The sequence below is a fragment of the Mizuhopecten yessoensis genome, unplaced genomic scaffold, assembly GCF_002113885.1.
Source record: "Mizuhopecten yessoensis strain PY_sf001 unplaced genomic scaffold, ASM211388v2 scaffold1143, whole genome shotgun sequence".
NCBI lineage: Eukaryota > Metazoa > Mollusca > Bivalvia > Pectinida > Pectinidae > Mizuhopecten > Mizuhopecten yessoensis.
This window is the reverse complement of record NW_018403899.1, coordinates 10462-24341: the sequence shown is the minus strand read 5'-3', so window position 1 is coordinate 24341 and position 13880 is coordinate 10462. Positions and strand designations below refer to the sequence as shown.

The window sequence follows — 13880 nt, the reverse complement described above, 5'->3', positions numbered from 1 at the left end:
TGACAATGTGTTCCTATTGTGTTGATATCTCCCCTGTATCTAGTTTCCTTACCGTAGTTATTTTGTCTGAGTTGACAATGTGTTCCTATTGTGTTGATGTCTACCCTGTATCTAGTGTCTTTACCGTAGTGTGTTTGTGTGAGTTGACAATGTGTTCCTATTGTGTTGATATCTCCCCTGTATCTAGTTTCCCTACCGTAGTTATTTTGTCTGAGTTGACAATGTGTTCATATTGTGTTGATGTCTTCTCTGTATCTAGTGTCTTTACCGTAGTGTTTTTGTTTGCGTTGTCAATGTGTTCCTATTGTGTTGATATCTCCCCTGTATCTAGTTTTTTACCGTATTAATTTTGTGTGAGTTGGCAATGTGTTCCTATTGTGTTGATGTCTTCCCTGACAATTTGTTCCTATGGTGTTGATGTCTTCCCTGACAATGTGTGCCTATTTTGTTGATATCTCCCCTGTATCTAGTGTTTCCTTACCGTAGTTACTTTGTCTGAGTTGACAATGTGTTCCTATTGTGTTGATGTCTCCCCTGTATCTAGTGTCTTATCCGTAGTGTTTTTGTTTGAGTTGACAATATGTTCCTATTGTGTTGATATCTCCCCTGTATCTAGTTTTTTACCGTATTAATTTTGTGTGAGTTGGCAATGTGTTCCTATTGTGTTGATGTCTTCCCTGACAATATGTTCCCATTTTGTTGATGTCTTCCCTGACAATGTGTTCCTATTGTGCTGATGTCTCCCCTGTATCTAGTGTCTTATCCGTAGTGTTTTTGTTTGAGTTGACAATGTGTTCCTATTGTGTTGATATCTCCCCTGTATCTAGTTTCCTTACCGTAGTGTTTTTGTTTGAATTGACAATGTGTTCCTATTGTGTTGATGTCTCCCCTGTATCTAGTGTCTTTACCGTAGTGTTTTTGTTTGAGTTGACAATATGTTCCTATTGTGTTGATGTCTCCCCTGTATCTAGTTTCCTTACCGTAGTAATTTTGTGTGAGTTGGCAATGTGTTCCTATTGTGTTGATGTCTTCCCTGACAATATGTTCCCATTTTGTTGATGTCTTCCCTGACAATGTGTTCCTATTGTGTTGATGTCTCCCCTGTATCTAGTGTCTTTACCGTAGTGTTTTTGTTTGAGTTGACAATATGTTCCTATTGTGTTGATATCTCCCCTGTATCTAGTTTCCTTACCGTAGTAGTTTTGTGTGAGTTGGCAATGTGTTCCTATTGTGTTGATGTGTTCCCTGACTACGTGTTCCTATTGTGTTGATGTCTTCCCTGACAATGTGTTCCTATTGTGTTGATATCTCCCCTGTATCTAGTTTCCTTACCGTAGTTAAGCGTTGACAATGTGTTCCTATTGTGTTGATATCTCCCCTGTATCTAGTATCTTAACCGTAGTGTTTTTGTTTGAGTTGACAATATGTTCCTATTGTGTTGATGTCTCCCCTGTATCTAATTTCCTTACCTTAGTGTTTTTGTGTGAGTTGACCATGTGTTCCTATTGTGTTGATATCTCCCCTGTATCTAGTGTCTTTACCGTAGTGTTTTTGTGTGAGTTGACAATGTGTTCCTATTGTGTTGATGTCTCCCCTGTATCTAGTGACTTTACCGTAGTGTTTTTGTGTGAGTTGACAATATGTTCCTATTTTGTTGATGTATCCCCGATATCTTTTGTTGTCATTACCCTTTGTGTCAGTGTTTCTTTAGGCTATGTTGCTTTCTTTTATTTTGGGTTCGTGTCTCATCAGTTCTTTTTATTGTCTTTACTTTTAGTTTGGTGTCCGGTCGCTTTCTGGTCTTGTCTTTCTAATGATTCATTCATTCTGATTTTTTCTTTTGTTGTTTCGCTTTGTTTCAATGTCTCTGTATTTTTGTCATATTCTTCTTAGTTTCTGATGTTACCTTTATTTTAGTTTAAGTGTCTCCTCAGTTTTATTTGGTGTCGCCTTAATTTCCTTTTGTTGTCTTTACCTTTGGTTTGGTGTCTGAACAGTTGCTATTTTTGTTTATTATAATGTTTTATTGTCTCCTCTGTTGTTCGGGTACCCTTTAGTTCGGGTGACCTTTAGTTCGTGTGACCTTAAGTTCGGGTGACCTTTAGTTCGGGTGACCTTAGGTTCGGGTGACCTTTAGTTCGTGTGACCTTAAGTTCGGGTGACCTTTAGTTCGGATGACCTACAGTTCGAGTGACCTTAAGTTCGGGTGACCTTAAGTGTGGGTGACATTTAGTTCGAGTGACCTTAAGTTCGGGTGACCTTTAGTTCGGGTGCCTTTAGTTCGAGTTACCTTTAGTTCGGGTGACCTATAGTTCGAATGACTTTAAATTGGGGTGACCTTTAGTTTGGGTGACCTTTAGCTCGAGTGACCTTTATTTCGGGTGATCTTTAGTTCGGTTGATCTTAAGTTCGGCTGACCTATAGTTCCAGTGACATATAGTTCGGGTGACCTTAAGTTCGGGTGACCTTTACTTCGGATGACCTATGGTTTAAGTGACTCCTTAATTTTTGGTCAATGTCTCCTTAGCTTTTCTCGTCTTTTCTTTTTTGTTGTTGACTCACCAGCTTCTGATTTTTTCTTTACTATTGTTTCAGTGTTTTTTCAGTTCCTAATGTGGTATTCGCTTTGCTTTAGTATCTTCTAAGTTGCAGTTGTTGTATTCCTTTTGAATTGATTTTTCATCAGTTCCTGTCTGGTTTTTCGTTTTGTTTCAGTGACCCCTCGATTACCTTTGTCAGTGCTTCGTAGGTTTCTGTTGCTGTCTCTCCATCTGATTTGTCTTCTAACCAACTCACAGCATCTGCACTATCATTTGATTTCAGGAAATGGAAAAACTCGTCGATCAAGGAAAGACTAAAAGTATTGGCATATCAAATCTGAACGCCGCACAGTTAGAGCGCATTCGTAAAGTCGCACGCATAATGCCAGTCACTAACCAGGTATATACATTTTGATCGAATTTATATATGATATTCACTAAATCTGTCCTTTGATATCAGTCATCACACAATCGTTTATAATTGTCGGTCTTAGTTGTAAATCAAAACTTCTATAAAGGGTTCTAAAAATATTTATTCTTATTGTTTATTTATTGTTAAATGTATGTATCATATTTCTTAAAATGATATGAAGATTTATTGAAATTTTATACTTATTGTCCCCTAAATGGAAAGAAGTACAATGTACAAAACTTTATATTACTCCTGAATTATAAGTAAGTAATTCATACGAAACTGCTTTTAAGCTCACCTGTCCCGAAGGGCCAAGTCCGTTGTCCGTCGTCCGTCGACTTTTTCCTTTAAAACGCTACTTGTCCTTAACGGCTGAGACGATTTTGACCAAATTTGGTCTGGAGCATCATTGCCCTAAGGGTTCTCAGTTTTGTATAAACGGTAGGTGCCTCGGGGCAGAGGGGCGGGGCCAAATAGGGGGAAAATAGGTAAATCTTTAAAAATCTTCTTCTCAACCAATAGAAGGATTTTGACCAAATTTGTCCTAGAGCATCTTTGCACAAAGGAGCTTCAAGTTTGTATAAACGGAGCGTATTGGCCTGCTGGGGGCCGGAGGGGCGGGGCCAAATAGGGGAAATATGTTGGTTTTTTCTCCTACTATACAAGTGAAGGCATTTAAACCAAATGCAGTCTGATGCATGCTTAGGGACAAAAGAATCAATTTTGTATAAACTGAGGTGTGTGGACACCCTTCTTTATGGCAGATGGGTGGGGCCCATAAGGGGAAATAGAGGAAAACATTAAGATCCTTCTCCTTTTGTACCGATGAAGGGATTTCGACCAAATCTGGTCTGGAGCATCATTGGCCAAAGGGTTCTCAGTGTTGTATATTCAAGTTTGTATAAACAGAGGGTGTGGCCTCTCTGAGGACAGAGGGGCAGGGCCAAATAGGGGAAAAAGAGGATTTTTTTTCTCTCCTACTATACAAGTGATGGGATTTAATCCAAATGCAATCTGAAGCATACTTAGGGACAAAAAAATCAATTTTGTATAAATTGAGGTGTGTGGGCCCCCTTCTTTGTGGCAGATGGGTGGGGCCCATTAAGGGAAGTAGAGGAAAACATTAAAGATCCTTCTCCTTCTGTACCGTTGAAGGGATTTTACCCAAACTTATTCTAAGGAATCTTCGGGAAAAGGGAATTTAATACTCATAAATGGAAGATGTCCCCTACCACCACCACCACCACCACCACCACCACCAGGGGCATAGGAGTATAGGGGAAATAGAGAAAAATATTTTCCCTTCTGTAAAAATGAAGGGATTTAAACCAAATGTGGTATGAAGCATGCTTAGGGAAAAAACCCTCAATTCGTTTAATTTGTATAAAAAGGTGCATGTGCGGCCCAATAGGGGAAATAGAGGAAAATTGGGACATAACATGGAAACTTATTTTCTTGGTGTCTTTCCCACCAAAACAGATTTATGTGTAGTTCTTCTTGCAACTTTGTTTACTGTACTCCTTAGATAAACATGTATGGTACTCAGCAGGTTTAAATTGAAAAATAAAATACCAGATGAGCTATAAAGGCCCCTGGGCCTCTTGTTAAGTAATACAATGTTTAAACTATGATTTCAAAAGGGAAAATATAAGGCTAACAAAATATTATGAATAGTGTACACAGCTTAATTATGTTTTTGTCGGTGCATAACGACACTGTTGATCAAGGATAGCTATTGACACATCAAATCTTATCTCAGCACTGTTAGAGCGCATTGGTAGAGTTACATGTGTTATAAAGATCACACTATTGTTTTGTAAATTATGTGAAAGTAACATATCGTCTTTCTTAATACAGAGATTATGTGGAAATACAGACTACGTGTCATGTCTTCTTCAATAACATAATTTATATGTGTTATGACAAACTAAATGTCATGCCCTCTGCCATTCCATGCTACTTATAGATTATGACAAACTACTAGTCATGCTTTCTCCAAAATAACACAATCCATGTGTGTTAAAAAAAATGTATACAATGCCTTCAGTTAAAACATTACACAGTTATAACAGAATGAGTGACATGCCTTCCATAATATACTAATCAATATGTGCTATTACAGACTTATTGTCATGTTATTGTCCCTGTATTATTATCGTTCACATGTCAAGTTCAGATACTGTATTTTCATCCACTTTATGAATGCCATGGTTGTTGTGCTGATGTCATCAATATTATGACATCATAATTGAACGCTGATAACCACTGACGTCATCATAATTTCAGTTTTATTCGTAAAAATGCAAACATGATACCTAAAAATATTTGAGCTTAATGATGCATGGAATAAATCATTTTGATTATCCACGAGTAGAAAGATTTAAAAAAAAACAATTTTGAGCAGATTTCAGTTGGCACCCATAGAACGACACAAATTCTATAAAGCGAGCTTTGACTTTGAATACCAACTGAATGCAGCTCAGTGTTTATATATCCGCAATGGTTGTTTCCTGAATCAAGAGATAATCTGGAAATCATTTAAACGCTTTGGCATTTATAAGGAAAATGAAAATAACAGAAAGCGAATAGGTACTTCGCATACAATTAATTTGGTCGATGTATGCCGTTTATCTTTTGATACATGTATGTGCTTTATCAATTTAGGTTTTGTCTATATACTCCTTCCGGTTGAGTGCCATGCCTACTTTCCTCGGACAGAACTTGAGGAGTACTTGAAAAAGTATAACATGCCGATCATGTCCTATGGACCAATCGGATCGCCAGGGAGATTAGCTTTTAAAAGGTGAGTTTTGTCTAATTCTGTTCACTGTCCTATTAACAGCTCGGGTTATTTAAGGACGTGCTTCAGTGTGTGTTTTGAATACGTGCATGTGTGTATGTGTGCTGGAAACAGGGTATGTTGATGTAAATGTCTCCTAGTGCACAACTGACGTCCAACTTTAAAGTGCTACAATATATATGTATCTCACTGAAATGACATGCTTAAGGCACCCAGCACAGCATTCAGCCCGACCATGTTATACTGACGGTGAACCCGTTGCTGCCATTACTCTTAATGCTAAACGTTAAGCAAGAAATAACAACTACCATTTTAAAAGACTTTGGTATGTCTAGGCCTGTAGACAGATATACCTGGGCGAACGCTCAACAATAAAGCTAGAGGTAAAGTAATGTCACCCAAAGCACTAGGAAATAAAAATGATTTAGATGCAGAGATAAATATGCAGATCCCAAATACTGCAATGGGGACCCCCCCCCCCCCCCCCCAAATTCTGCAGGGGCTCATTATTTGTCGCCTCTTACCATATAAACAGTTGGGAACAGCAGGTGTATTCTTTTCTCGATCTTGTATGTATTGAATTTGCATTATCTTTAAAAATGAACCAAGTGATGACAACGGCAGAAAAACTAATTTAAATCGTACAAATAGCATAGTAACTTGTCCCATTACTTTGAAATATAACATGATGGAAAGGATACGCAAACAAAAAGCCTTCCAAACAGGCTTTACCTTCGGTTTTTGTCGGGTGAATTCACGATGAATATATTTGGTGTCACCTTCCTTTTCTCGACATGACATTGATCTTAGTCTTTATTCTTGTCTGGTGAAGCTGTTTTACACCTGTTTTGTTCATTTTTGATATCAAATTTTTATCCTAAGATATTTTATTTTTGTTGTACGTTTGAGTGGCATTATGCAAACTTGTGCTTACATACCCAGGTAGCAGTTTTAATCACCTGTGTACTTCAACCCATCATTAATGACTTTTTCACTACTTAATGAAGATATCAATCTCGCAAATATATTATTTCCTTTTCTTGCAGTGTCGATATCGATAACGAGTCCGATGTTCCTGTGCTGTTGAAAGATCCTGCTATTGCCAAACTTGCCACAAAATATAGTAAAACTCCTACTCAGGTAGATGTATATTCTGCTTTTTAAAAATCATCATTTGTTTTAACAAGACTTATTTCATACAAATGAAAATGATTAATATTTTCTTTTTAAATCATGTGCATGCATCTTACGTTGATTTTGAATTGTGCAGTTCATATTCAATACTACATACTTTTCAGTTAAGCCTGCACGAAAGGTTTGTCCTATTAAGTGTCCATTTGTGTTAAGAATTTCTACTTCCGCATTGAATTCATTCCCGTGTTAATTGAACCTTTATCAGGTGACCGCCTGTAATAAAAGACCATTTTATCGACTTCTTATGTGGGGTCTCTGAAAACATGTTTGGCTGTAGTGGTATTTCGTATGCCATTAGCTACTGAATGGTGCTATACGAACCCATTTCATGATGTGATTCATTTTTTCTTCAGATCCTTTTACGGAACTTACTTCAGAGGAATATCATAGTCATCCCGAAGAGTGTAACACCAAGCAGAATTCAAGAAAACGGAAACGTACGCCGACTTCAACTTTCAATAAATTAACAGATTATAATAATCACCTTCACTGCTTAAATATATTTTGATGATCTACTGTTGTATAAAGCAGGACGATGTATTTGTCTGATACTGTTTAAAATAATCTCAAAATGTTGCCGGCAAAGAAAACAACAGGTCTGGGGTGTGGCTTTGTATGTTAGTGATGCGTTGTGTTATCAGTTCGTTTTTTGTCTGACCGCAATACACAAGTAAAGTTACGTTTGCCAGTGACAAAACGAGACTGGCAGAAATAACGATTTGTGTTATCTGGCGATCGGCTGAACAGTGTGAGTTGTTATGTCAACACGTGTAAAGAAAAGTACTGGAGAATGAGAGTGAGATTATTGTATACTAAATGAAGGCTCATCTTTTAAACAAATGAGGTGTACAGGCCCAATAATCATCTGCTTTCTTCATTTGAATTGTTACAATTGCCCTTCCATGAAATGACGTGATCACTTATACACAGATTGATCAAAATGTTAAAAATAAATTATTTAAGAAATGGAATGCAGTGCTTGAATTACAGATTCAAAATCAATTCATTGTTTTTTAAGAGTTTCCAATAATAATAACAGCTAAGAAAAGAAAGAAGGAAGGACAAAATTTATAGTGGTCCAAAATATCCCAATATGTTACTTAAATATCCCTATGCAGAGGACATATTGATGAGTGATGTAATAAAAAGCAAAGGGTGCGCCGATTGCATTGCAGTGTATGAAAGGATTTGCTGTTTACTTCGAATGCTTTATTGAGAGTACATATACTGTTAATTATACAGAACACAATATTTTCATATGTGCGCCCGCTGATAAGGTCACACTTATTTCATATTTTGTAAATGTCGATGTTTCAAGGTGTTCGACTTTCAATTGACATCGGAGGATATGGACACAATTGCAGGAATTGACAAAGGACTTCGATTGTTCAAAGCCGAAATGTAAGTAAATAATATAAGTATGCAATGTGTCATGTATTTATTGTTACACAAAAAAAACACCCAATCATGATCTCCGATTCGACATCAAACGTTCAGGATGATGGACCATTATATTAAATATCTTTAAAATCTCGTTTTAATGAAGAATCAAAGATATCCTAGCGGTTCTAGTTCTCATGTTTAGTCCTTCACTGACCTTGACCAACATTCAAGGTCACAGGGGTGAAATATGTGTACCCACGCCTACTCGAGTATATATCAGTAATCAAGTCTCGTTTTAATAAAGAATCAAATATATCCTTGCGGTTTTAGTTCTCATGTTTAGTCCTTCTGACTAATGTGGACAGCCTTAATAACATTTAACAACATATTACGTACGCCTCAAGCCTCGTCTTGACCACCGTGGCCAGGACGCACAAGGAGATTTCGTTTTGAACATCCCTTAATAGGCTTGTTTATTTCTCTTTCAGAATGGCTCATCTGGATGACTACCCATTCAACAGTCTTGTGTAAAATGATTGGTTGGACTCCATTCGAACTAAGCAAGGATAGATGATTGACAGATTGAAAATTCCATCCTGTAGATAATTTGAAAGTCATGTGTTGTGAAGTATGATATTTTGAAATAAATCCATAAGTTCTCAACATTTGATCAAATTATAAATCTGGACAGAAAGGGAAGATGGATATATGTTAAAAGACACTAGCAGCTGTTGATAAGTTGTCTTTACGTTCAACAAACGACCAATAACATAAACAACACATCTTGGACTAGTAACTCTATTGAAGGTTTTGTACATTTGTGTTTATTATTCATGTAGTTGTGCGTAACTGCAACATGATACATTGTTATAGTTTGGAAACTATATAAAATCATTACAATGACAATAATATAAAATATTACATAAAAGAATTATCTTTTCATAATGATTCATTTCAAACATGTATGCATGAATATTGTTTCGCTAATAAAAATAGTAAATGAAAAAAATGTTTCTTTAATGCGGCTGATTTGACAACACTTTTAACAATCAAGTTGTGACAGCTAAACGTCTAAAGTTTACTGGCTTAAACTTGACATGTTGGAATTCTGTATAATGTAGTCATTGCATCGCCAAAATAAATTTGGTGATATTTTTCAATTTTTAAATATGTTATCGTTGATACAGATGACCTGCAGATGATACAGATATAAGGAAAACAATATATGCACCAACAAACTGAAAAGACATCAGGCTAAGCTTATATCAGTCTTTTCCCATTTAATGTCCGATATCCACTCATCATATATAGAAGAAAAGCAATATTGTTTTTTACAATAAAAGTACTTATAATCTCTCGCTCTCAAACTCCATTCACACTTGCCATGTAGTGAGATAATCACACCAACAAATGGACAAATTATGGCTAGCAAATAGTAAGTAACATTAACTGAAATATTAATAAGTGTTGCTGGTGAAAAAAACCCAAAGGGAGATAATCTAGAAAAAGGCTAAATGTAGTGTTATAATATATATTTGTTAGAGTTACAACTTAATATACCATTTATGATATGGAATCTAGACTTGTTTTGATGTAGGATTTTGTATGATTGAGTATACAGATTTGCATATCTTAACTGATTCTTCACAATGGACAATGTGATGTCTAAACTATAATTATTATCAAGGGGACATTGGAAAAAAGTGTATTGCATTTTCTATATTAGCACATCAGGTACATGGACAGTCATCAACCGATCAGGCCGAGTATCCTTTTTGTTAAATGTTAAACAGAATTGTTTGTAACGGACAAGTTTTGTTATAAGATGAGGAAAAGATGGATGGATAGTAGTATGCTTAAGAGTAAAATTTATTGTTACGTTTGTATTTTGCTTGAAGATGATTTTTCATTGGATAGCCCGTGCAGTGATTGAGTACATTATCTATTAAGTATATTACCAGGTGCATTAGTGTCACGTTCGTTTTCTGAAATAATATATATAAAAAAAGTTTCAATTGCAAAATTTTTGATATTTGAAATTACAATATTTGTAATCTCATTTGGAAAGAATAAAAACAGAGAAGGTAAAAACAAAGATCAGTGAGGAACGTTGATAAAACAGAAAAGTCCAAAACAGATACATTGTACTTGATAAAGAGTAAGAATAGAAAGGTCCAAGAACAGATCCTGAAGGAAGACCTGCAGTTTTTGATTTGGTATATGATTGATACATCACTAAATGACGACAGATATATTCCTGACAAATAGGCTTTAAACCATTCATTATTACACCATGTGTTTTAGTTTATACAAGTGATTTAAATAATATATATCAGAAAACAAAGTTAAGTTATTTACCTTTATCTAAATGCGAACGTAGTGTGCTAAATATATCTGCAAGGTGAATAACAGTTCAGTCTCTATTTTGAAATCCTTACTGATGTTCACTTAGCATGTTACAGTTGTGGGAACGCACAACGCACCAAAAATACCGTGCGCACACCGTGCATACATCGTTCACACACCGTCCGCACATCGTCCACACATGGTGCGCACAACTGTGCGATTTAACAATCGTTCGCCCCGTTGTGCGCTTCTCTCCGCACATCTGTGCGATATGGTACAATTTGTAGATCAATATTACGGAATGGAAAAAATACGGAATGTTCGTATGCAATAATGTACACTGTATATATCACTGTAATTTCTCATCACTATATAATCAGAGACGTATACGTCTCTGCTATAATTAAGAGTATATACAAGTTTACAATGCGTGTGATACAGTATACAGTGACCGTTAGACTGTCAAGAATGGGTTTGGCTCCTCGGTAACAGAACAGGTAAATAACAATTTGATGAGTTACCGGAGTTTTACCTGGCCTGTACTTGACACATAGAGCTGATATATGATACCGCATGACCATTATGAAAACTCATAATGTTTGTTATTTGCATTCGTTTTGGTCTATAGCTCCCCTTCATCAGGTTTTCACACCTTGGCGAGTTACGTAAGTGCCCCGGGCGGTGTAAACTACGGTCCAGGTACAAAGTGGCAATGTTTACCTGTGTAGCCGAGACTGTGTTGTAAATTTACACGTGTCGATTAAGGTCGTTTAAAAAACCCACAAAACACCATTTCTAAATTTAAGAAAGTATAGACAAAAAGATAAGCTTATAGATGTAGCTATATTATAGAAACATACTAAAAAATCTAATTTTATGTTCAAACACGAAACCGTATATATTGTCAAGGCATTCCTCAATTTATACCAACCACGATTGTTATGGCCCAACGTTCGTCGATCGTCCGCACAAATGTGCGCAAGGAATGATAGTCCATTTTTTTATCGTTCGCACTTCGTGCACACGTCGTTCACACACCGTGCCACATCGTGCGCACACCGCACATCGTGTAACGTTGTGCGATCCCACAACTGTACATGATGTATGTTTCATTATATATTTGTAGGTATGCTTAAAGAAAAATATTTCCCCGACATTTTGATAAAAACAGATGTTATAGCGTTATATCTGTAATTATTAAAGTCACTGACATCTTCTTTACTTTTGTAGATCTGGAGTTTCACCCTGTCTTAGTATTCTATCATAAAAAAATAAGAGGTTATCTATGTGAGGTTAAAAATAAGTTAAACTAAGGAAATGTATTAGATAATGTCCAAAGGTATACTTGTTTTAAGTCGGCACACTTTCTGATATTATTGTTTTTGTATCATACTTTTTCTAGATATTCAATTTTGGGGCCAATTTATCGTGTTATATGAAATATGGATATTTTTTGTCAAATTTGATACTTACTATATACACATAAAAGTTCACTGGTATACTTTGTGTGCAGAAAAGAAGGTATATATGTTTTCTGCACATTCAGAAACGAATTATAGATGAACGCATAATCCATTTAAAATGGCACAGCAGAATATGTGTTATATACAAACGTAAAAGTAATGAATTTTCAATAAAGAATGAAGATTGTCTCCGCGTGTATCGTCATTGATGGATACACAAAGGATCGACATACAATTTAATAATCTAAATCCAGCCCAGTATTACTGGTTTACATCTCGCGTTCGCTCTTTCTCGTATTGTAATCTGATTTTCTCAGTATATTCATCAATAATAACTCCCATTTCAACGTGAATAGATGTGACCATTTCGCGTAGAACTTTGTAATTTCCAATACTGATCTTCTCCATGTTTCTTAATTCATCGATTACCATGAATATATTCTTCAATCCAGCTCTGCAAACCTTGTCTAAATATTCTGATAATAAACAATCGAAGTTGGCCCATTTCGATTGTAGGCGTGGGTGAAGGTGTTTACTCAACTTAATTGCCATTTCATTTTCTAAATTCTTCATCTCTTCCGATGCTTCCATGTTATTTACCATCTGTACAAAAAGAACAACCGTAGGTAACTGAAAGTGTTTCACTTGTAAAAGTTAGTATGTGTATGTCTTTGAATTAAAGTATATGAAATTGCAAGTTAAGTTTCACCAAAAAAATGAACATATTAATAAATATTGATTGCCTTAAGAATGTAGATGCATTAAGATTGAAAATAGTTAACAAGTCTAAATGACGATATCATCTTCACTATAAAATGAAAATATTTTGAAAAAAAGTTGTATCATCATCTTCTCACCGTATCTGTGGTGTCGGGTTCTCCATTCCCTGTCTGCATTTTGGCAGTGTATTCGTCAATGATTTTACCCATTTGGACATGAATAGGATTCACCATGTCCCGTAGGACTTTATAATCTCCAATCCTGATCACCATGTTGTTCTTCAAAGCATTGAATACCTGGTGAAAAATTGTTAATTTTGCTATACAGACCGGGCTTAAATACGTCTTTAGTCTACAGTCAAAGTCAGCCCAATTATCTTTTAGNTGTCTTTGAATTAAAGTATATGAAATTGCATGTTAAGTTTCACCAAAAATATCAACATATTAATAAATATTTATTTATTTAAGAATGTAGATGCATTAAGATTGAAAATAGTTAACAAGTCTAAATGACGATATCAAAAAAAGTTTTATCATCATCTTCTCACCGTATCTGTGGTGTCGGGTTCTCCATTCCCTGTCTGCATTCTGGCAGTGTATTCGTCAATGATTCGTCAGGGCAATTTATTACAATTTGTCTTGTTAAGAAAAGGAAGTGAAAAAATAATTACATTTATCATTGGACTTACGTATAAAAATAATTGTGATTCTAATAAATTGCAATTCATTGGTCAAGTGAATCAACTTGCGGGCGTATAACAGAAAATCTATAGGATTAATGATACTAGGGACATTAGCTTTCCTCAAAGAAGTAGTTATGGATACCTTACTATGATTATTTCTGTCACCTCTCATTTACGGTAGAGTGCGCGCCCTAAATTACTGGGGGAAAACACACACACACACACACACACACACACCTCAAATTTTTTATTTAAAAAAAAATGTTGTTTCAATATTTCTATCTTCAATGAATAGTAATAGGAGTAACCCTGCTTAAGTTTGAAATTTGCATCGAAATGA

General features: G+C 35.7%; 2 protein-coding genes across 2 annotated transcripts in view; one reads left to right on the top strand and one right to left on the bottom strand.

Moving 5' to 3' along the window:
* LOC110457360 (alcohol dehydrogenase [NADP(+)]-like) overlaps nt 1-9765 on the top strand; it is a 16144-nt gene extending 6379 nt beyond the window's left edge. Inside the window, exons 3-8 of the mRNA XM_021508591.1 lie at nt 2824-2940; nt 5364-5755; nt 6799-6892; nt 7300-7383; nt 8265-8347; nt 8818-9765. Coding sequence (XP_021364266.1) covers nt 2824-2940; nt 5364-5755; nt 6799-6892; nt 7300-7383; nt 8265-8347; nt 8818-8860 — 813 coding nt within the window. The 3' untranslated portion in view covers nt 8861-9765. The remainder of the gene's footprint in view (nt 1-2823; nt 2941-5363; nt 5756-6798; nt 6893-7299; nt 7384-8264; nt 8348-8817) is intronic.
* A 2007-nt stretch (nt 9766-11772) lies between these two features.
* LOC110457367 lies at nt 11773-13234 on the bottom strand. The gene is made up of 2 exons (XM_021508603.1): nt 12996-13234; nt 11773-12741 (listed from the first exon to the last, which is right to left on the bottom strand). The coding sequence occupies exons 1-2, from the start codon at nt 13128-13130 to the stop codon at nt 12400-12402; spliced, it is 477 nt and encodes a 158-aa protein (XP_021364278.1). The 5' UTR covers nt 13131-13234; the 3' UTR covers nt 11773-12399.
* Between the last annotated feature and the right edge of the window lie 646 nt (nt 13235-13880).